The following is a 20,818-nucleotide window of genomic DNA, read 5'->3' as shown; positions in this document are numbered from 1 at the left end:
ATCCCAGGGCCACTGGAGATGGGAAAAATGACCCATCGGAACAGTGTCAGCAGGGACTCTGCCTTAGAGTGGCGGGGCTCAGGATGTGTATCTCGGGACCCTACCTTCAGCCCTGCTCCATCCGGTCTGCCTCTGGCCAAGCCACCTCCCTCCGTCTAGCCCCACACAGCTCCAAAGTGCTTCTGGACACCTGGTCTGGGGCCTCCTCTTTGGCACGGGCCCCTGTGAGTTTCTGTGTGAGAGCAGAGAGACAGCCAGAGAGAGGCCAGGCCTTCGGGGAGGAGATGCCCACCTCAGACCCCAGCACAGGGGAGGCAGCTGCCTCGGGAGGCCCAGAAAATACCACTGCGGCTGCTACTTGTTTTCCTTTTTTCTTTTGAAATAAAAAGTTCAGACCCATTGGATGGGGCAGGTGGGCCTGGGAGGGGACAGGGAAGCAGGACTGGGGGAGATGAGGCCAGCCTAGTTGTTGGCTTCAGACATGGAGGCCACGTGGTTGAGGCCGGCGAGCCCGGGGAGGCCGGCCAGGCCCGCGGCCCACGGGTCAGGCAGCGGGAAGTAGGGACGCGCGGCGGCCACGTTCTCGGCCAGCGCGAAGGCCAAGAGGCCCCCCGCGTTCCGCTCGGCCTCGAGCTGCGCGCGCCCGAACAGCTTCATCTGCGTCTCCTCGAACTGCCGCTCCAGCTCCTGCAGGCTCAGCGCGCCCTTAGGCGCCGCCAGGAAGTGCTTGGCGGGGCTGGGGCCCGGGAGGCACACGGCGGCCCCGCCCAGGTGGCCGCCCACGTCACCCAGCGCGGGGGGCATCACGAAGGCCGCCTTCTCCGGGGCCGGGCCGCCGGGCCCAAAGAGCAGGCTGGCGGCCCTCCAGGCGGCGGGCTTGCGGCCGCGCCGGGGCCGGGCCATACGGCAGCTCTGGCGCTTGATGTGGCGGTGCAGGTGGTCGGAGCGCGTGAAGCTCTTGTAGCAGAACTCGCACTGGTAGGGCCGCACGCCCGTGTGGATGCGCATGTGGTTCTTGAGGTCGTAGTTGTGCACGAACTTGGCGTTGCAGTGGATGCACAGGTAGGGCCGCTCCCCCGTGTGCTTCCTCATGTGGATCTTCAGCTTGTCCTGCCTGCAAGGCAGAGCCAGAGTCAGTCCCTGCCCAGAACCCCAGGAGCCACTCCTCACCCTCTGCTCCCCTTCCTCCAGAACCTGCTACGGCTCCCGACTGCTGTGGTGTCAACCCTCAGGAATGGGACCCCTGCTGGAATTTACCTTCAACTACTGCGCCACCCCAAACAGGTGTGGCTCCTCCCCTGGATTAGAGAGTGGATCAGGAGCTGGGCCCAGGGAGGCTGCTGTCGTTCCAGAACGCCTGTTACGCATAAGCTCAGGAGGATGGAGCGCCCACTCTGTCGGGGCCTGTCTCATAGACTGCAGAATAGACTTGCTGGGGACAGAGGCCCCGAAAGCCAGCAACCTTTCATTAGTCCTCCAGTGGGGCAGCCACTTCTCATACTGGATGGCACCTTCAGCTCCACTCTCTCCAGGCAACAGGGTCTTTCCTCGAGGTTCACCCTGATCCCATCCCAGCCCCTGGGCTGTCGAGACCTGTCAGTCCTCAGCACTAATCCGGGAGGCTACAGGGATCAGGCACACCTTGTTCAAGTCACTCCTGCACTGTGGTTTCTGAGCCCCAGCCCTTGGCTCTCCTCTTTGTCTGCAGACAATTCCAGGGTTTACAAAACAGCCAGGTGCAACAAGAATGCAGCCTAAGCTAGGGCAGAGCTTTTCAGGGTTTAAGCAGTATTATTCAGAGGTAAGAGATGACGTGGGGCTGCGGCTCCCATCAGCAGGTGTGGGAGCCTCTGCTCCAGCTGCAAACCCACTGCTAACGTGATGGGTGACCTTAGGTGAGTTACTTAACCTCTCTGCACTGAGCCGAACCTAGAACGAGACGTCAATGCCTGTCGTCCAGAGCTGATGGAGAGAAATTCGGGTTGTGTTGAGCTAGATTCAACACACCTCCTGGCGGTCTTGAAAGGAAAACAGACATCTCAAGCCTGTTTTTGTAAAGACTGAATGCTGCATAAACCAGCTAAAGGAGCCTTTCAGCCACGCAGAAGTGGAGGCAGGTGAGCTTCGAGAACTCTCAGGATCCTTCTGCAGCCTTCCTTGACCAGGCCGGGCAGGCCAGGAAGCTGTGTCCAGCCTCCCACCTCCTCCCTGCAGGTGTGGCTTGGGTGGAGCGTCTGCCTGTAATTTTTGGCTTGGTTTTGAGGTTGGAGCAGATGTGGAGCCCAGGCATCCGCCCTAAAATGGCCAGATTTAAACCACACTCAACATAACTCCAGCACAGCAGGAGCGGGTCCTGGTCTCCTGGCGTCCCCTGGCCGCTAGAGGTCTCACTGGCTCTCATTTTCCGGCTAGTTCCCCAGGGGTGGGGCAGGAGAGAAAAGGACATTCATGAGTACACTGGCAGGAACCAGGGGAGAAGGACCAAAAGGACAGATCCGTTTCCCCCACCTGTGCTCCCTGGAAGGCTGGAGGGCACGGGGGGGGGGGGGGTGGGGGTGGAGAGTGGGGTAGGCAGGGCAGAGGAAGGGAGAGTTGGTATCCTTCACACACCAGACACCGCCATCCCCGTCCCACCAGCTGCCCCCAGGCTGCACAGTTAAGTACCCCACTGTGACATCTCATGTGCCCTTCTGCCACCAGCATGCTGCTCTTATGGTCTTTGTAACCCACATTTCATCCAGGTGATTGGATTTTTGAGCATCTGGCTAGTGGATCTCAAACTTGATGAGCCATTATCAGGGTCTGATGAAACACCGAGTGCCAGGCCTCCCTCCCAGACTGCCTGAGTCAGTAGGTCTGCGGGGGAGAGAGCAGAGAGTTTGCATTTTGAATATGTTGCTGGATGTTGCTGCTGCTGGTGGTCTGAGAACCACTGGCCTAGGTTAATCCTTCAGTTGGCTGGTGGGCAAACTGAGGCCCAGGGAGGGTTAGGGTTAGGACCAGGGAGGTGAAGTCCCTAAGGTCACCGCAAGGGTAATGGCAGAGCTGGGACTAGAACAGGCTAGGCCTCTTTCCTCAGCACTGCACTGTGACCTGTGTAAAAATGTAGGGGTGGGGTGCAAAGTGCTATCTGTAGCCCTAGAGTGACGCTGTACCGTCCTGGGGAATATGTCTCGGGACTCCACACGTTTGCTCAGGCTCTGATGAAACACTGATGCTAGGTGTTGGCTATGCTAGGTGGTTGGCTAGCCTCACTGGCTGAGGGACTCATCCTCACCAGGGCCCAGTGGAGGGTCAGCTGAGAGTCACCAGTGGGGCTTTAAATACATCATCTCATTCAATCCTCACTACAACCTTATAAGGGAGATTTTTTTTAAAAATTACTATTACATATATTTAATAGTACTGACACCCTCAAATAACGGACAATGCAAATGGTAAATCTTCAAATGTCAAGGGCCTCTTTAAATATGCACTGCTTCTCCTGAGCTTCCTGTTAGGGCATCTAAAGTAAATCACACTTCAGAGGCGACTGGCCCAAGTGTGGGAGACGTGCTGAGAAGGTGACTACAATTTCCTCTCATTGAGCACCTGCTGTGAGCAGGCAAGTACACCGTTTCAATGACCCTGGAAAGTCATTATTCACAGGCAAGGTACAGTGCAGGAAAGGTATCCCCATTAGGGGTGTGGGAGCCCCTGCTCCAGCTTCAGACCCCCCACTAACTTGCTGGGTGACCTTTAGGCAAGTTATTTAACCTCTCCATGCAGAGTTGAACCTAGGGCTAGACATCAGTTCCTATTGGCGAGGAATCTCCGTTTGCAGGAGCTCGATTCAACACACCTGGATTAATTTCCTCACTTGGACTGCGGAATCGCTGGGGGCTCAGCGAAGTCAAACAGCTTTCCCAAAGGTACCAGCCGGTGAGGGGCAGAGGGGCATGGAGGGCTATCTGGGCATGGTTTGTTGGCAAGCTCTTCTGAGGATTTTCATACTGAGTGTTCCCAGCCTGAAGCCTGTAGGGGCTGCCTCAGGAAGTACAGCCCAAACAATCATACCAGGGCATCTGCAGCCAGCCTTCCGTCTCTGGGGTCAGGAGACTGGGCCAAGCTGTGGGAGCAGCTCAGCCTGGGCAGGAGCCACTGTCCCCAGTGGAGACTTTTCATGGGAGCAGCGGGGGAGGAGGGTGGACAAACCTCGTAAGTTAGCCCTGGAAAAAATTTAGAGAGCATTTAGTTTACTGAGAGCACGTCTGAATCAGTGGGCCCAGTAACCTGCATCCCTAGCGGTATGCTTCCCAGGACCTTGAAAATACTGATCTAACCCAGCCCATTCCCAGGGAGGGAATGGCTTTCTTAAGGTCACACAGCCTCCTTATTTCTGTAATGACCTTTCCATGTAGATGTAATGCGCGTGTGCACTGGCAGAGCAGGGCCCGGGCTCGGCACACTCTAAGAACCGGACCAGGTCCTTTGCTGCCCTGGGCCTCAGTTTCCTGACCTCTAAAATGGGAGGCTGTGCTGCACCATTTTGACCTTTGGTGTTCTGAGAGTGTTTGCATCTGGGCAATGGGCTCATACTGAATCTCTTTCTGGCTGGCTGGCTTCATGCATTACCGCTCTTCTACCCTTGCTCCTTTACGCATCTGATCTGCCGGCAGAAGCATCATGAGTGAGTTGGAATGTTCCAGTCTGACTCTCAGCAGCTGAGCTCTTGGTCACTTTCCTTCAGGACTGGGGGTCCGGTGCCCCCTTAAAATCTTCCAAGCCCCCTAACCCTGTCCAAAGGCCTCTGTGCTAACTCACCCCTTAGCATGGCTTTGAAGTCTCCTTACAAGCTCACGCCTTCCAGTTATAAAGGGATAAGATCTGGGGGCCCTTGGGGACTATAGTGAACTGTATTATATATTTGAAAGTTACTAAGAGAGTAGATCTTAGATGTTCTCACCACACACACAAAAAAGGTAACTAAGTGAGGTGATGGGTGTGTTAACTAATGCGATTGTGGTAATCGTTTCACAATATATGTGCATATCAAATCATCACTGGTGTACACCTTAAAGTTATACAGTGTTATACGTCAGATATATCTCAATAAAGCTGGAAAAAAGAATCACCCCATATCCTTTGCCAGCCCCCGTCCCTCCCCACAGTACTGCACCACATGGACACACTGTTCCCCTAGCAGGCCATGCTCTGGTCAGCTTTGCATCTTTGAATCTCCGTTGGCATGAGCTGGACCACCAGCCCCCCTGGCTCAGAGCCTGCCATATTATGGGATGGATGCTGGTAAGCCCTGGCTCCTTCCCCTTCTGTGCGTATCTTGTGTTTGGACACCACGCTCCATCCCTTAGGTTCCCACCAGATGTCCAAGCGTAGATGCCGGCACGTGTGCTCTTTCCTTCCCAGCCGTGAGCCCTCCTCTTCCCTGCACCCACATCCTTCCTCTCTGAGTTTACCCTTGCAAACTGCCCTGCCTGAAATGTCTACCACTCCCAATCCCCCTGACTCTTCAGTGGTCAAACTCACGTGCGGTCTTTCATAAACCCTTCTCTGTCCACCCAGGTCTTATCCTTTGCCCTGACCTTCCAGAGCACTTGAACACTGCAGCCCAAGGCAGGTCACTTGAGGGGCAGGGAGGGCGCAACAGAGGACGATGTGTCAGCATCATCCTCTTCTGTCCCCTAAAGGCCCCATACGTATCAGCATTGCCCTCCCAGCAAGTCCCGAGCCCTGGGGGCCCAGTCCCCCTGTCTGCGCTCTGTGGCCCCAATTCAACCACACAGGTGCTCCTGGCAGATGGGAACACCTGTTTAGAGGCTGTCTTTCCTGCCTTTATTTCCCATGCATGCTATTCCCAGGGCAGGGCCGTCACATGTGCTGTTTCCCTTAGCTGCCCCTCATGCCTGCGGAGCCACCGCCCTGTCCCTGGCTCCTGGGGCCCTGTCTTGTTAGGCGCCTAGACAGCAAGATGATGCAGGAAGCAGCAAATTCATGGACAGTGAGCTGCAAAAAAGGAGCCCAGGCTCAGGGACGTTCCCGTCAGTGCTAATCGTGAGCGCGGGTCAGGACCTAACTGCGCAGGTGGTTGGTTATAAGGGCTTCAGTAAAGCCTGTGAAATTGGCCCTTCCATCATTCTCGTGAGGAAGAGGAGGCAAAGAGAAGTGCTGTCATGTGTCCAGAGCTTTCCTGATCTTGGGCAATATATGGGGTCATAAATCTGGGCGTGAACTTAGGGAGCACCTGCTCCAACCCCCTCGTGTTACACATGGGGAAACCGAGGCCCAGAGAGGGGAGGTGACTCGACTAAAGTCACACAGCTAGTTAGAGGCAGATGCAAGCCCTCAAGCTGGGGTTCCTGATCACCACGGCAGTGCCCTTTCCAAGGGGCTGCAGTCCCCAGGAGACACTGCCTTCTGTGTCCCCACGTGCTGGCCCTGCTCCCTCCGCACTTGTTCAGCATGTGGCCCGGATGGTACTGGAACCTGCTCGGATAAGAACCCAGCAGATGCTTTGGAGTTCTGCCCGGTGCTCCTCACTGTACAGTGGGTGGTCATGGCCGCGGCCCGCTGGTGCGGGGCCACTTCTCAGAACTGCCCAGTCCAAACCTGACGTGCTCCTCCCTCGCCCTGTCCCCTTGTCTGCCGTCTCATCCCTTTACTCTGCACCTGGGACCCAGGCCAGGTCACATGCGTGCAAGCCTTGACCGGTATTCCCCCTTCCAGCTCGGAGAGCTCATCGTCAAGAAAGATGAGCCAGTCCTGGTGATATCATTCCCCTGAGTGAAAGGAAAGGGCCCCGGGTCCTGGGCCTCGGTGGAGGCTCCCAAGTGAGGATAACGCTTTCCCAACACCATCCACTCAGACTTCTTGGTAACCTGATGGTCTGAGACAAATTATCTTCCTGCTGCCACTGCTAACGATACTACATTATCTTAATAAGGTCCCCAGAGCTGCCAGGAGTGGGAGAACTAAGAAAAAAAAGCATCATCTGCCAGGCTCCCGGCCTTGTTTGGAGAGGGAACCGTGGGGCGCCACGGAGCAACCAGCATTTGGCTTGCTCTGGGGGCCAGGGGTTGGGGGCTAAAAGTTGCAGCCTTCACGGGATGTCGGTAGGGGATTCAGTGGAGACTGGGGAAATCGTGGCTCATCAGAGATTGATTTCTCGGGGTACAGAGCTTGGGTTGCCCATCCTTCTCCTCCACGGGACCACTGTTGTCTCAGGAGCTGGTCTCTTCTCACGTGTGGCAGTTTCTTGACTTCACCACGTGTCTGCCAGACCTGACTGGAGCGCCTGTGAGAGCCAGGCTGCGGGTGGGATGCAGGGGCTCCAGGAGGGAAGACGGCCCAAGCATGCGCTCTAGGGGCTCCCCTGACAGGCGGCCGGTACTCAAGGACCCACGTGGCAGGACAGGAGCAATTAAGAGTCTTCTGAGGCCTTCACAGGCCCAGGCCAGGCCTAGTTGGTGGTGATGACAGGGGTTGGGGCAACGAGGAGGGGGAGGGCCCTGTGAGGTGGGTGGGCAGGGAAAAGTCCCACCAAGGGCAGCAGCGTCCCTCTGCACGCAGAGAGGATGAATACCTTCTTGTCCTCCCTGGCCCACATGCTCCCCGTTCTTCAAGGCCCATCCTAGGGGCCACCTCTGGCCCACGAACCCTGTAGTCCTGACCTTTGGCCCAGGCTTCCAGACTTTCTGGGAATAGAAGTAAAGGACTCCTGACGAGGAGGGTCTGGGGGAATCTTGGTCCAGGCTACCTCTGCCCTAAGTCCTGGAACTGTTTCTCTCTCCCAAGTCAGAGCCACAGGACCAGTTTCATCACGAGCTGTCTCTGCAGCCAGCACAGACTGCAGCCGTCCTCAGGAAGAAAACGGTGACCTTGGAGCAGGCTAGGGGAGTGGACACATAGACTCAGGCATAGACAGAGGAACTTGGAGTCCAGGTGATCACGGAATGGCCAGAGCTAGGAGGGGACAGCATGGGGCCAGAGATACACCATCTGGTTGAAGCCTTTGAGGCCTTTCCTGTGGCTCCAGGGGTGTCTCATAGCTGGAAAGATCAGTGGTGGGACAACTGTGGGACTGGCTGAAATCTAGAGCTGGCTCGGAGGTGAGATTCCCGACACCAAGGAATAGACACATGATGGTGGGGCTGCAGTCCCTTCTTGGACACCCACAGAATGAGAGCAGTAAGTGGGGCCTCAGGGGCAGAAGGGGCTCTGTTGGAAGGACGCCCAAGGCCCCTCCGCCGTGTTGTGCTGCTGAAGCCATGAAGAATGATGTTCCCACGGGGCGTGGACATGCTGGGAGCTGGCATCGGAGGCCATAACTCAGAGCCAGGGCCACCTTGCCGGGGGAGGGTGGGTCACTCCAACGTCCCCCAGGAGGGAGGGGAAGTGGGATCAACATCAAGAAGAGAGGAAAGGAGGCCTGACCGGAGAGCAGAAGCTCAGCTATAATTAAGCAAAGACTCGGGCTCCAGAAAGGAAAATAGTGTCCACGAGGAGGACGTGAGGGCAGCAGGTCAGGGGTCCCTCAGCCTCGCGGGGGGTCCAGTCCCAGGTAGTGGCTTTGCATTGCAAGGGAGTCTGGGAATTCCGAGTCAAAGAGGCAGCAGCTGCTGCTCTAAGTGGCTGCTGAAGACGCCTCCAGCTGAGGAGGGCAGTGTTACAGATGTTGGCGGCAGGAAGTCAGCCACAAAGGTGGGGGGGGTTCCCCGTGGAAAGGCTGAGAGAGGACTTGGCTATACAGAGAGTTACAGGCCACCCGGACCTGGACAGGCCAGGGTTGAGGCTCTCTGAAGGCTGAAAAGAATCCTGCAGGCAGCTCCGGGGAGGCTACAGAAGGGCAGCAAGGAACCAGCGATTCCGAAGAATGTGATGGGGAGGGGTGTCGAGGGGTGTCCATCACTGGCAGCCACAGCCCACGGTGAGAAATAAAGTCCCTAGGGGAGGAGGCCAAGAAACTCTCCTCCACCCTCTCCCCACTCCGGGTATCTCTGCTCCTGGGAAGGGGACCCCAGAGCTCTTCTGATCTGTCTCAGGAGGGCCAGTGCCCAGTGGGCACCGAGTGAGGGGAGATGTGGATGGAGGCGGGAACGAAGCTGCGCCAGCTGGAGACAGGCCGGGGGCCCGGGTGGCTGGAACCCGCCCCACAGCTGATCTGGCCTGGAGGGGTGGTGAGCCGGCAGGCACAGCGACCACCCTGAGTGATCAGCAGGAATGTGCTGGGAGGGAGGGTTCTGGAATGCGACCCTCCTATACAACACAGCATTGAGGCCCAAACCAGGAGGCCCACGCAGAGGATGTTCTGGTGTCAAGAGGGCGAGTAGTCTGTCTCGACTGACCGAGTTTAAAACTTTCCCTAGGGAAGGCAGGGACACAGACCGCCATGGCCCTCACAGCGGAGTGTGGGAAAGGCCCGGAGGGAAGTGGGGAACGGAAGGGACATGGGGACTTGGTGGGGGGGCAGGGCAGGCTCGCTCTGAGGTACCCTGAGATGCAGCACATCCCCTTGAAGCCACAGACCAGGGTCTCCCCTGGACGGAGGGGTGTCCCCAAGTGTCAGCCATCTGCGCAGGGGACAAGCAAAGGAGGTGGAGCCCAGATGGCAGGACTCGGGGGCTGGCTTTTCTGGATCAGGCCTGTGAAGGGTGTCCACGTCTTGAAGTCATTCCCAGGGGGCTGCGGAGAGGCACTGGCTCCAGATGCATGACCTGTGCTTGAATCTGGACTGGGCTCTGGTTTATCTTCCGCTACCCCTGTGCTTTTGTCAAGCCTTTACAGGGGTTCTATGGCTCTAAGGTGAATTCAGGAGAAGAGGAGGGAGGGAGGAGGAGGCGACATAAGAGTGGCAGGGCCAGTAGTGGGGGGCACCCGAGAGGGGGTGAATCTCGGGGACTTTGGGGCCAGCTGCTCCGCAGCGGTGAGAGAAGCTAGCACTTGAGGTCAGCACTGCTGGGTGGAAGGGGACACACCCGGGGTATGGGGGGCCCTGCCCCTCTGCACCCGGGAATTCTCCCTTCACTGTCAGCTCGGAGCAGCTGGGAGATTCTGCTGGGGTTTCCTTCACAGAAGCAGCTGTGAGGGGACCCAAGGCCACCTTGGAAACAATCCGCGTTGTCTTTCGAAGCGGTCACCGGAAGACCCTGCAGAGCTGTTTTCACAACTGTCAGCTGAACACGTTCCTGTGCCCTCTCTGGCAACCTCAAATCGAGTTTTCAAGCCGCCAAAGAGAGTGCGTCTCGTTACTTAGCAGAACTCATCTTGTTTTTCCCCCAAAAGCACTGCCCCTGATTTGATAATCAACCTGATGCCAAACATTGCACTCTCCTCAAAAACCAAAGCTTTGGGCCCACTGGGGCCAATCGAAAGAATGAGCCCCCAGCCATTCCCAAAGATGAACTGCTAGGGGGCTACGGGGTGGCAGCAGCACCACTGGAATAAGCGTGGGTTTCTCAAGGCGGGCTCTCTGATGGGGACAGGGGCAATGTGGGGAAAGGACCTGGTCTAGGAAGTCACAGTCCCAGGGCAGGTAAACCACATCCGACACACTGAAGTGACCAAGCCCTGATGCAGGGCACTCACCAGAACCTTCCGCAGTGTGGACACGGCTGGGAAGGTCAGCCTCACATCAGTGACCACAATCGGCACCAACAGACCTTATCTCCCCCAAATGAGGCCCATCAAAACCTAGCACTGGACAAATCGGACCCCACATCATCCCACCAGTTTTGACCACAGAAGTTGCTGTGCAGAGAAGGTACACAACACACGCGTGCTCAGTGGGATGGAGTCCGGGAAAGATGAAAGGCTTATCGTGTATTGATTTCAAAGTTCAGCTTTTATAACGGCATAGAGTTAACCCTCTTCCCAACATGGACAGTCAAGGAGGAGAACGTAAAAGGAGGCCCAGCCTTTAGGTCTGACCCAAAATAGGACTGAAAGGGCCTACAGGGGTCTCACTGGGGTTCAAGTCCCAGCTCTGCCGTTTCCCAGCTGGGCTTACGAGTGGCTGACTAGCCACTGGGAGACAGATCACCTATCTGTGGACAAAGCCCATGGCCCTCCCTGACTTCCAGGACGTGGCGGGGGCGGTAGTATATGTAATCCATTCAAGACAGGCCCTGGCATGCTGTCTGGGCTCCAAATAAAATAAAGGAGGGGCTGCACTCCATTGGGGAGCTTCAAAGCGGCTTTCCTGGATCTACAGCGGGTGCTGAGATCCCCCCTCCCGCTTCTGCCTTAACCAGAACAGCTCCGCTCTGATCTCTTTTGCATCTTGGCCTTATACCTAATAGCATATATGGGAAAATATCTGAAAATCACTGCCCCAGCTAATGCCTAGCACCTGTTCTGGCGATGAGCTTGCTGTGCATCTAGGATCCAGCTGGACCTCCCCTGACCTGGGTCCCTCTCCATCCCTGAGGCCCCCGGCCCTCCCCGCCCTGCCCCTCACACCCACAGGCCTCCGTTCGCACCTGGTGAAGCGGACCTCGCAGATGTTGCACATGTATGGCTTCTCCCCGGTGTGGGTCCTCATGTGCCGTGGCAGCTTCCCGGCCCCCATGATGACTTTGTGGCAGATGGGGCACTGCTGAGAGGCCTTGGGCTTGAGCTTGCGCTCCTCCACCAGCGGCCAGGGCGGGAAGAGGCCCCCTAGGTGGGTGGCGCTCAGGAAGTTGAGATAGGCACCGTAGTCATTCTCTGCCTTGATGGGGCCCAGCGGCCCCCCGGGAAGGTCCGGGAACATGGCCTTGAAGAAGTCGCTGGGGAAGGGCGGCGGCGGAGGTGGGGGCAGCTCCCCCCTCTCCTCCTCCTTGATCTTGCGGTTCTTGATGACCAGGTCCAGGGGCCCGCTGTCCATGGGCTGCTCGGGCAGCTGGGCAAAGGCACCGAAGTCCCCCGACCAGAGGTGTGGAAAGAAGTCCGGGGCGAACGGAGATAAGGAGGGTCTCCTGTCGGGGATGCTGGCTTTGGGGTACAGGTTCTCCCTCAGCAGAGATTCAATGGAGAAGTCCCGGATCACGCCCAGGTGGCCAGGGCTGCCGGCCCGGAAGGAATCAGGGAAGTCCCTGGGAGCGTCTGAACAGGCCTCCGAGAGGTGGTCCATCCTGGAGGGGCTTTGGTGGCAGCTGATGTCCTGGGGGTCAGGCAAGTTGTCTTGATCAGCAAAGTCCTCCGTGTCGTCGTCCTCCTCCTCCTCTTCCTCCTCCTCCTCCTCTTCATCCTCCTCGTCGTCGTCATCTTCGTCATCGTCGTCGTCCTCTTTGTCATCCTCCTCCTCCCCGTCCCCCCCGGGCTCCATGATCTCCAGGCACACGTTCACGATGCACTGGATCTCCAGCATCCTGGCGGCGTTGAGGATGTGCTTGACGTTGGAGGCCGTGATGGTGAGCGTGGAGGTGTAGGCGAACTCCAGGATGGCGGCCAGCGCCTCGGGCTGGACGAAGTCGATCTCGTAGACGTAGGGCTGGCTGGCTAAGGTGCCGGCTGTGAAGAGCTTCTTGAAGTACTTGCTGCAGGCGGCCAGGACGGAGCGGTGGGTGCGGTACTCCTGCTCTTGCACCACCAGGAGCACGTCGCAGAGCAGCCCGTCATGCCGCTGCTCGTTCAGGCTGCACAGGACCTCGCTGCTGTGGTTGGGGAAGGGAATGCCGATCAGCTCGTCAATGCCATTGGCCATGTTCTCAGCCAGAGCCCTGTGGGGACACACACAAGGAGAGACCGGGTCAGAGGACGTGGCCCCAGGAGGGGATGCCAGCTCCGGGACCCTGGCCCAGGGAGGCCAGGCCAGTGGGCGTGCTTGCCCACCCCACCCCTGCCTTTGCTTGGGGCTCCCCTCCCTTCCCCTCTGCTAGAAACCCGGCCCCTCTTCCTCAGCTTTTCCCAATCTCACCTGGAACTCAGAGCCCCACTCAGAAGCTGGGGCTTCTCAGTGAACCACTGGGCTCTTCCCGGGACCCCAAAGGCCCTTGGAGTTGGGCTTGTCATTGGGCAGCTGGCGTCTGCCTTTAAGGCTGTGGAATCTTCTCGCAGGCCCGATTTCACTGAATTCCACTTTGGGAATGTGCAATTCCTGAACGCGGGGATGGACAGCCATGTGAAACTCCATTGCTCTGTATGCTACGGGAATGGTGGCCGCTACGGACTCACACGTCTGTGGGTCAAGCGCCAAAGGAGGAATTTTCTCTCATGACTCAGGGCTCCCTCTGGGAGAATGCTTTGGTTTATTTCACAAATCCTCTGACTCCTCTAACAGATTCAGATTTTGCTACTTTTGGCTACTGATGCAGGCTGTACTAACGGAGGGGGCTACTAACGGTAGCTGAGCTGTTCCCCAGCCCAACTTCATATGTGGCAGTCTTAACCCCCCAGTATGTCAGTGTTCCTGTATTTCGAGGTAGGCTCTTTAAAAGGGGAATTAAGGTTAAAACGGGGTCCTATGAGAGGGCTCTCATCCAGTATGACCGGTACCCTTACAAGAGGAGAGCAGGGCACAGACACACAGACGGAAGACCACGTGAGGACACAGGGTGGAAGACAGCCACCTACAAGTCGAAGAGAGAGGCCTCAGAGGAAACCGACCCTGCCGACACCCTGATCTTGGACTTCCAGCCTCTCGAACTGTGAGAAAATAAATCTCTGCTGTTTAAGCTCCAGTCTGTGGTACTTTGTTATCGCAGCCCTAGCAAACAGATAATAGCTTCTAGGAATCTTCAAACCGATCTCGTGGCCCATTTTCAGCAAGGGAATGGGGGCCTTATGGCAGGTGTTCTGCTTTCTGACCTATTTCTGGCTTCATCTTAGCTGATGAGGTTTCCCTTCATTTGCAATTCTTGATTTTTTAGAAAATACTGACCTCCTATATGTGTATATCTGTGAGCCATTTGACTTATAAATATTTATATTCAATATTAAATTCGAGCTCATTGTTAGCTAATTTATCATGTCTGTATTCTGTTACTCTTCGGGAGACATATCCCTACGGGGAGAAGCCTCTTCTAAGACACCTCAGCATTATCTATACACAAGACATGAAGTGTGGCCGGTCATAGCCCCCAGCGGTCGGGGAGGGGGGCGCAGAGGACAGCAGGCACCCCCTCCCTTCAGGGAGCAGAATTCACAACCCAAGTCAACAGATTCAACCTGGACCACAAGCCACCTCAATTTTTATTGCAGGGCACTGACGGCCCTGCTACTCGGGGCAAAGCTTGGCTGTGGCCCATGGATAAATCCTAGCAAAGGCCTGGCCCTTCCCCCGCTGCAATTACAGTGGAGAGAAAAGAAAAACAAAGTCTGGAAGACCCACGGCCCAGTGGCAAGAGCTTTGGGGATCCCCACATACTTATCCTCGGGATGTCTCTGCCCTGAGAAGGCAGAGGCAGTGGAAGGGGAGAAGGGAGAAGCGCCAGGCCCACAATATGTGCCCCAAGTGGCCTGGAGGCCCCAGGGACCCGGAGGGGTGTCAGGGTGCTGGGTGCTCTGCCCCCCTCGTCCCTGCTCCTCCGTGGGTGGTGGAGGGCCTTAGCCTTCCCCCAGCAATCTCGCCCGGGGAAGGTATTCAAGAGGTTTCCCAGAGCAAAGGCCTTGCTGCTTTCCTGCCTGCTTAAAAAGGGCCAGAGACCCCGCAGGCCGTGCATTCATTCTCTAAATAGACTTTGGGTTTCCTCCTGTGCCCTGCCCTGCTCTGGGCTCTGGGGATGCACAGAAGGCAAACCAAGCAGGCCCTTGCTCTAACGGAGCTCACGGGGACATAACAGCTGTGATAAAGATGCAGCAATACCCACCCAAGAGGAATAAGATATCACCAAACACCTATCAGAATGGCTAAAGTAACAACAAGTGACAACACATCGCTGTGTCCGCCTGGCTCTCTCTGGGTTCGCTCACTCTGGGGGAAGCCAGCTGCCATGTCATCAGGACAGTTCTTTGGCGAGGTCCACGTGGCAAGGGACCGAGCAGGTCCAAGTTACCCGCTGTGTGAGTGAGCCACCAGGAGAGCGGGTCATTCAGTCCCAGTCAGGCATTCAGAGGACAGCACCCCTGCTGACAGCCTGAGTGCGGCTTCGTGAAAGACACCGAATCAGAACCACTTAGCAAAGCTGCTTCGGAATTCCTGACTCATAGACACCGGGAGATAGTAAACGTTTATTCTTGCTTTAAGTTACTCAGTTTCAGAGTAATTTGTTATACAGCAATAGATAACATAATAGATAACACAGGAAGATAACAGATAATACAACAGGCAACACAGAGGCAATATTCACTTCATAGACATTATGGGTTTGTGATAGCTATCATTTCTGGCAGATGGCATTAAATGCTGTCTTCGGACAAAATCAGTATATTACGACACTGGTTTGATAGATGGAAGTAGATGTATCGAGGAAATGACACCTTTTTCTAATTCCCACGAAGCTACCCTAATGGTAGCAGGGTTCTGACCCTCAGAGGAACCTTCTCACTTGAAAAGACTGTTCGTGAATGAAATGCCCCATCAACTATTAAAAGCCCAAATCATTAAAACCTCAGGAAATTAGTTCTTGCATGCAAGTTTTCTTGCTTGCCGAGGGCTTATTCTTATAAAGACAAAAATGTTTTAAAATGTTTTTCAGGAAAAGTTCCCGCAATTCCTTAAACTTATCCCCACCTTCTTAAATAGAGGAGCTGGAACCCATTGGATGGGGTGTAGGTGATCCCTGTCTCACCCGAGCCCTCTGAGGGATGGACAGCACGAACGCTGTGCTAAATGTCCTGCTTCCTATGCTTTGGAGCTGGTCTGCTTGGGCCTGGGGGTCAGAAACCACAGCTGTGTGACTCCGGGAGGCCCCACCACCTCTCTGGGCTTCTCTTTCCTCATCTTGTCATTGGATGGACGGGAAATCTTATAACCGGCGTCATGACCATGAGAAAGCACAAAGTGGATCTGGCGTGGGGAGGGGGTGACAGGCCTGGGTGACCCTGGACTTGAAGGCTGGTCTGTCCAGCAGCGACTTCTCACCATGGCATGGTTTGGAGTCTTTGTACCATTCCTGGAGGAACAGATGTAACCACAGAGCTCGGGGCTGTTTTTCCTGGCAGGAGGTAGCAGGGGGAGGGGGGCTGTGGTTTGCTGTTTTTATTAACTCTTTGGGAAGACGTGCCCCCACCCTGCCTACACTCTGGAAGCTTCCCTGGTGACCCTAAGATCCCCATGCCTGGCGGGCCCGCAGACAGCAGTGTTCCAGAGGGGATGCCATGTCCAGCCCCCACCTTTGCACCCAGGCCCTCCATCCCCTCCCTTCCATCCCTCCCATCGCCCAAGCCAGGGCACTCCTTCTCCAAGAATAACACGCTCAGGAAAGAAAATTACACACACACACACACACACACACAAACACAAAACCAAACCGCTCGACAGCTAGGAGAGGCTTGACGCAAAATATGAACCTCTGGTATGAAGGTGATAGAAAAAATGTAGAGCCAAGAACTAATGGCGGAGGAGGAAAAGGGGGAAAGAGGAGCTTGCAAATGGAAGAAGGAGGTTAAAGAGCCAGAATGCAGGGCAGGTGAAACCTTTTCAGGTGTGGTCCCCATTCTAGAGGACATGAGGCTCACCACAGCCTCCCCTGGGCCTGTGCCTTCTGTGGAAGGTTCTAGAGCCCAGGTACGTCCAAGTAGCCTTCTGGCAAAGGCAGCACTTCTCATCTCCGGCCTAGGTTAATTCAACTGTAACACGAGAACGTCACTAGCCTCAGGTACTCTACCTGCCTCAGGTACTCTACCTGCCTCCCCCCTCTCACTATAGGGAGATGGGTCATGCCCTTCAGCTTACCAGCTAAAGAGGAGGAGGGGGTGTTTCTATGAGAGGATCAGAGAAGAGGTGGGGCTGGAGCCTTTGGAAGGAGAGAGGGGGCCTTGGACTTAGAGAATTGCACTGTAGAAACCTGGCTCTAGAAGTCCTCCGAACTAATTTCTTGAGTGTGACTTGAATTTTTGTTTTTATTTGTGTCCTGTTCTAATCGCCAAATCAATCAAGCAGGGAAGCCAGCGTTTATAATAACAATCAATACCAGCTACCATCTATCAAGTGCCTGTAACGTGTCGGTCATTGCACCTCTAAGCCTTCTTCAATCAACACGACCGTGAAAGGTACATATTTTTATCATCACCTGCAATCTAGAGATAAAGAAAGAGTATGGAGAGGGTAAGTGTCTTGCCCAATGCCACACACAAGTGTCCGAACCAGGGTCTGAACCCGGCTGCATTTGGTGCCAAAGCTCACGTTCATTCCCCTTATAACACTGCCCCTTACAAAGTCCGACTTGTGGGTAGGGGGATTTGGGCCCTAGCCCCCAAAGGTTTAGAGATTTAATCAGAGGGCTGAGGGTTGTACACTAGGGACCTAAGACCCAAGCAGGCCAGGGGGGCTCAGGACTGAGCACCAGTGACAGAGGTACGGACACGGAGGCAACAGACCCCTGCGGGCTGGGGGATCGGAGCAGACTTCCAGGAGGAGGCGCCCTGTCTGATCTGTGAAGGATAAAGAAGGTCTCACTGGGCAGAGGGGCAGGAAGGACCTGCCCCGTATCATTTGGATCTGGAAAGCTTTGGATTTCTAGAGTCCCGCCTGAAGGTGTGTGTTTAACCTGGATCCTGAGCGAGATCACACAGGAAGCTGTTCTCAGCCAGCGTGTGCCTGAAGTTGGCTGACAGCCATCTGACAACAGGGGGATTATGCTGGGAGGTGGAGAGCGAGGGCCCTGCTTTAGGACCTCCCGGGTCCACATCCTGGCCTCGGGGACTAGGTTTCACCCTCCTGAGCTCAGTTTCTTCATCTGTTCAGTGGGGCTGGTAAGAGCTGCTGGGCGGATCAAATGAGGGAAGGCACAGGAAGTGCTCCTGGGACAGAGGAGGTACTCAAACACTGCTGGCAATTAGGAAGTCCGGGAGGGACAAAGACACCCAACAGGGGTCTTGACAGAGGGAGGTGGCGTCGTACCAGGAACTAATTTCCCTTCTGTATAGTTTTGCAGAGACCATACTATTTAATCACCTCTCCCAAAGACATTCCCAGGGCCACCCCAGCATGTGGAGGACATTGTTGTCTTCCAAGGTCCTTTCATACCTCCTGTCTCATGTACTCCTAACCCAAAGAGGCAGGCAAGGCTGGTAGAAACTTTACGCCTACTTTACAAATGAGGAAAATAAGGCACAGTGAGTAGCTGATGCCCAAGGTCACACAGCACATTAGTGTCAGGGCTGGAACTAGAACCAGGTATTCTGACGCCTAAGCCTGTGACCCCAGCCGGGTGTGGGGTCGTCTGGCTAGTAGGCACCCCATGTTCTAGGACTGGTTTTACTAGGAATGTGAAGTGCAGGGATTGGCAAATTATGTGTATACTCCTGCTGCCCTCAGTTTGCTTATGTGGGAAATGGGGAAGTAACTGCATGGATCTCACTTGCTCCAGGATTGTCTCTTCTACGTCTGTATCATTCCCAGGATGCCATTAGGCAGGAACATGGGAGATGCTGAATGAATGAGGTCTGTTCAAATACACAGTGGAGAGAGCCTTGAAGTCACAAAAGGCAGTGGGTGGCCCCAGCCCTCTGCACTGGGGACATCTGACATTTGAACAGAGCCCTATCATTCGTAAAGTGCTTATATCTATTCATTTCATCCTATTATGAGTCTCATTTGATGGGGACCAGAGAGGCTAAGTCCTTTGCCCCAAGTCACATGGCTAGAAAATAGCAGGTCAGGGATTTGATTTCTGCTCCAGTCCCATCCCTTTCCTGTCCTCCATGGCGACCTCAGTGATGTGACTTTCAGGACAATTCTATTGCCTTGGTCCACAAGTCCAGTGCCTCCTTGAGTCATGCTCAGGTCAGCAAATCTGGGGCCCAGGATGATGCTTCCATCTGCCAAATCCCCACGGCAGACTGGCTCCAGTTGGCAGGCTCCCACTGCCCTGGGAGTGGTCCCCTCTCCAGCCTCCAGTTCCTCCCCTGCCTGGGCCTGGAGCTTCAAAGACACCTGGCAGAATTAGTGAGGGCGAGGGTGGAGTTGCACAGGGGCAGAGAAGGGATGCGGATTCTTTTCCAGATTTGGGAATGAGGCTAGATAGCACCTACCTGCCTCCTGGGCTGGCCCTGGGAGTCTGAGCCAGACACATAAGTGGTATCCCTTCAGACTGTGGTTCTTTAATTATGTATTCATCCTTTATTTATTAGAGGGCGAGGCGGGGGAGGGGGGAAGACTTGTTTCCTTTTAAGAGAAATTGCACACCTCTTTATGTTCCAAATAAAGGATTTACTACTTGTGTTTATTACAGGCGACTTCCCGAGCCACAAGACTCCTTGGGAGGCTTATTAAACCTTATTAAACCACCGAAAATTTAGATAATAAAATAAATCACTTGTTTCCCATAAAGAGCACTAGGCCCCGGGTTACTGAGCTTCAGAATCGCAGCTGCCTCTGGCTGCCTTTGCAGGAGGTGTCCCGGCCGGTGGGCTGGTGGGCTACACTCCCCACGGCCACGAGCTCACGGGAGGGTGGGGAGCCCCCGGGAGCACTATTCTTTTAGCGTTTCTGCCCAAAGCAGCCGCCTCCTGCAGAGGGGCGGGAATGGTTTAGATTTTGTGAGTTATTTGAGGAGTTGTGTTCCGAGTGGGTTAAGAGGCAGCACTTATTTCAACCCTTCCTGGGGATGTAGTTTAGTGTTTCTTCTAGAAGGCACCAAGGTGCTTACACAGCTGGCCGGCCTGAGTGCGCTCTGCCGTCCAGCCACCTTGACCTGTGAGCCCAGGGACCCCTGTGCAACTCCTATTGCCGCTGGGCCAGGGGGCTTGATGGTGGGGGAAGGGAAAGCACTGCCAGGTGAGAGGGCCAGAGCTGGAGCGGAAAAAGGCCGAGGGCTGTTTTGGGAAAGGGCATGAAGAGGCGGGGCTGAGAAATGCCCAGGTGTGCAGTCCACAGAGGGGGCTACGACGCTTCTGGGGAGAAGGTACAATTAAAGTCTGCACTGACAATTCCTCTGTGCTCTGCAGCTGAGTTACTGGTGACCTTGGACTGGCCACGTTCCCTTTCTGAGCTTCGGCTTCTTCTTTTATGTGAGACCAGGAGGCTGTGAAGGTCCCTTGCTGCCCACACACTCGATGGTGCTATGGTGTCCTCTAGCTGATCCACTTAAATATTCTGGTTCCAGGGTGGACCTTTGGATTCTGAGGTCACGAGCAGCTCAGCCTCTGCTGTCTTGGGGCTGCTGTGCCCGACTGTGGACTTCCTGATTCTGTCCTCTACCCCAACCCAGGTGTCTCAGGGATGCTGCCAGGTTACACAGGGAAATAAGTGTGAACACACATTGGGGTCTGGAAATTGCTTCTCCAGAATGTGCCCTAATTCATTACAAACAATCCTACAGGCCCTGTGTGGGGAGCATGAGGAAGAGACAGGCACCCAGCTTGACAGAGATACAACATATGTTGTATTCCTCCAGCTGATAGAGACAGAATGAAACTATCAGCTGAGATGTACTGAGTGTTCGGTGTGAGTTGCTGACCTAAATATTTTATGTAGATTCTCTTACTTAATCCTCTCCAAAACCCATTTTTCAAGTGGAGAAACTGAGGCAGAGTTGGGACTTGAACCCAAGCTGTCGGGCTCCAGGTTTCCTAAGCGGAGTTTACCCATCTGCGGCTGGAGAAACAGGGATGAAAGGGATGGAATTCCTTAAGGACTCACAGAAAAATGGGAGATAAAGACAGCAGTGCTAAGAGCTAGGCCAGAGGTGAGGACAGGGTCCCTTGGGGGCAGGCCGAGGGGCAGGGACTCCATTGGGGT

At 55.3% G+C, this 20,818-nt stretch overlaps 1 protein-coding gene across 3 annotated transcripts in view; it reads right to left on the bottom strand.

Annotated features, from left to right (window-relative positions):
- Positions 1-462: 462 nt before the first annotated feature.
- Positions 463-20,818, bottom strand: part of ZBTB7C (zinc finger and BTB domain containing 7C) — a gene marked incomplete at both ends in the record, with an annotated part of 94,802 nt that continues 74,446 nt past the window's right edge. For 2 of the 3 annotated variants that reach the window (XM_082852627.1, XM_082852628.1), the window contains 2 exons: positions 463-1,114; positions 11,475-12,695. In XM_082852627.1, coding sequence (XP_082708753.1) covers positions 463-1,114; positions 11,475-12,695 — 1,873 coding nt within the window. Of the gene's footprint in view, positions 1,115-11,474; positions 12,696-12,892; positions 13,109-20,818 lie in introns of those variants that run through there. The other variant, XM_082852626.1, reaches the window with a different exon arrangement.

Source organism: Leucopleurus acutus (assembly GCF_964270905.1).
Source record: "Leucopleurus acutus genome assembly, chromosome: 13".
NCBI lineage: Eukaryota > Metazoa > Chordata > Mammalia > Artiodactyla > Delphinidae > Leucopleurus > Leucopleurus acutus.
The sequence above is the reverse complement of the archived record's forward strand: the minus strand, read 5'-3'. Positions and strand labels throughout refer to the sequence as shown.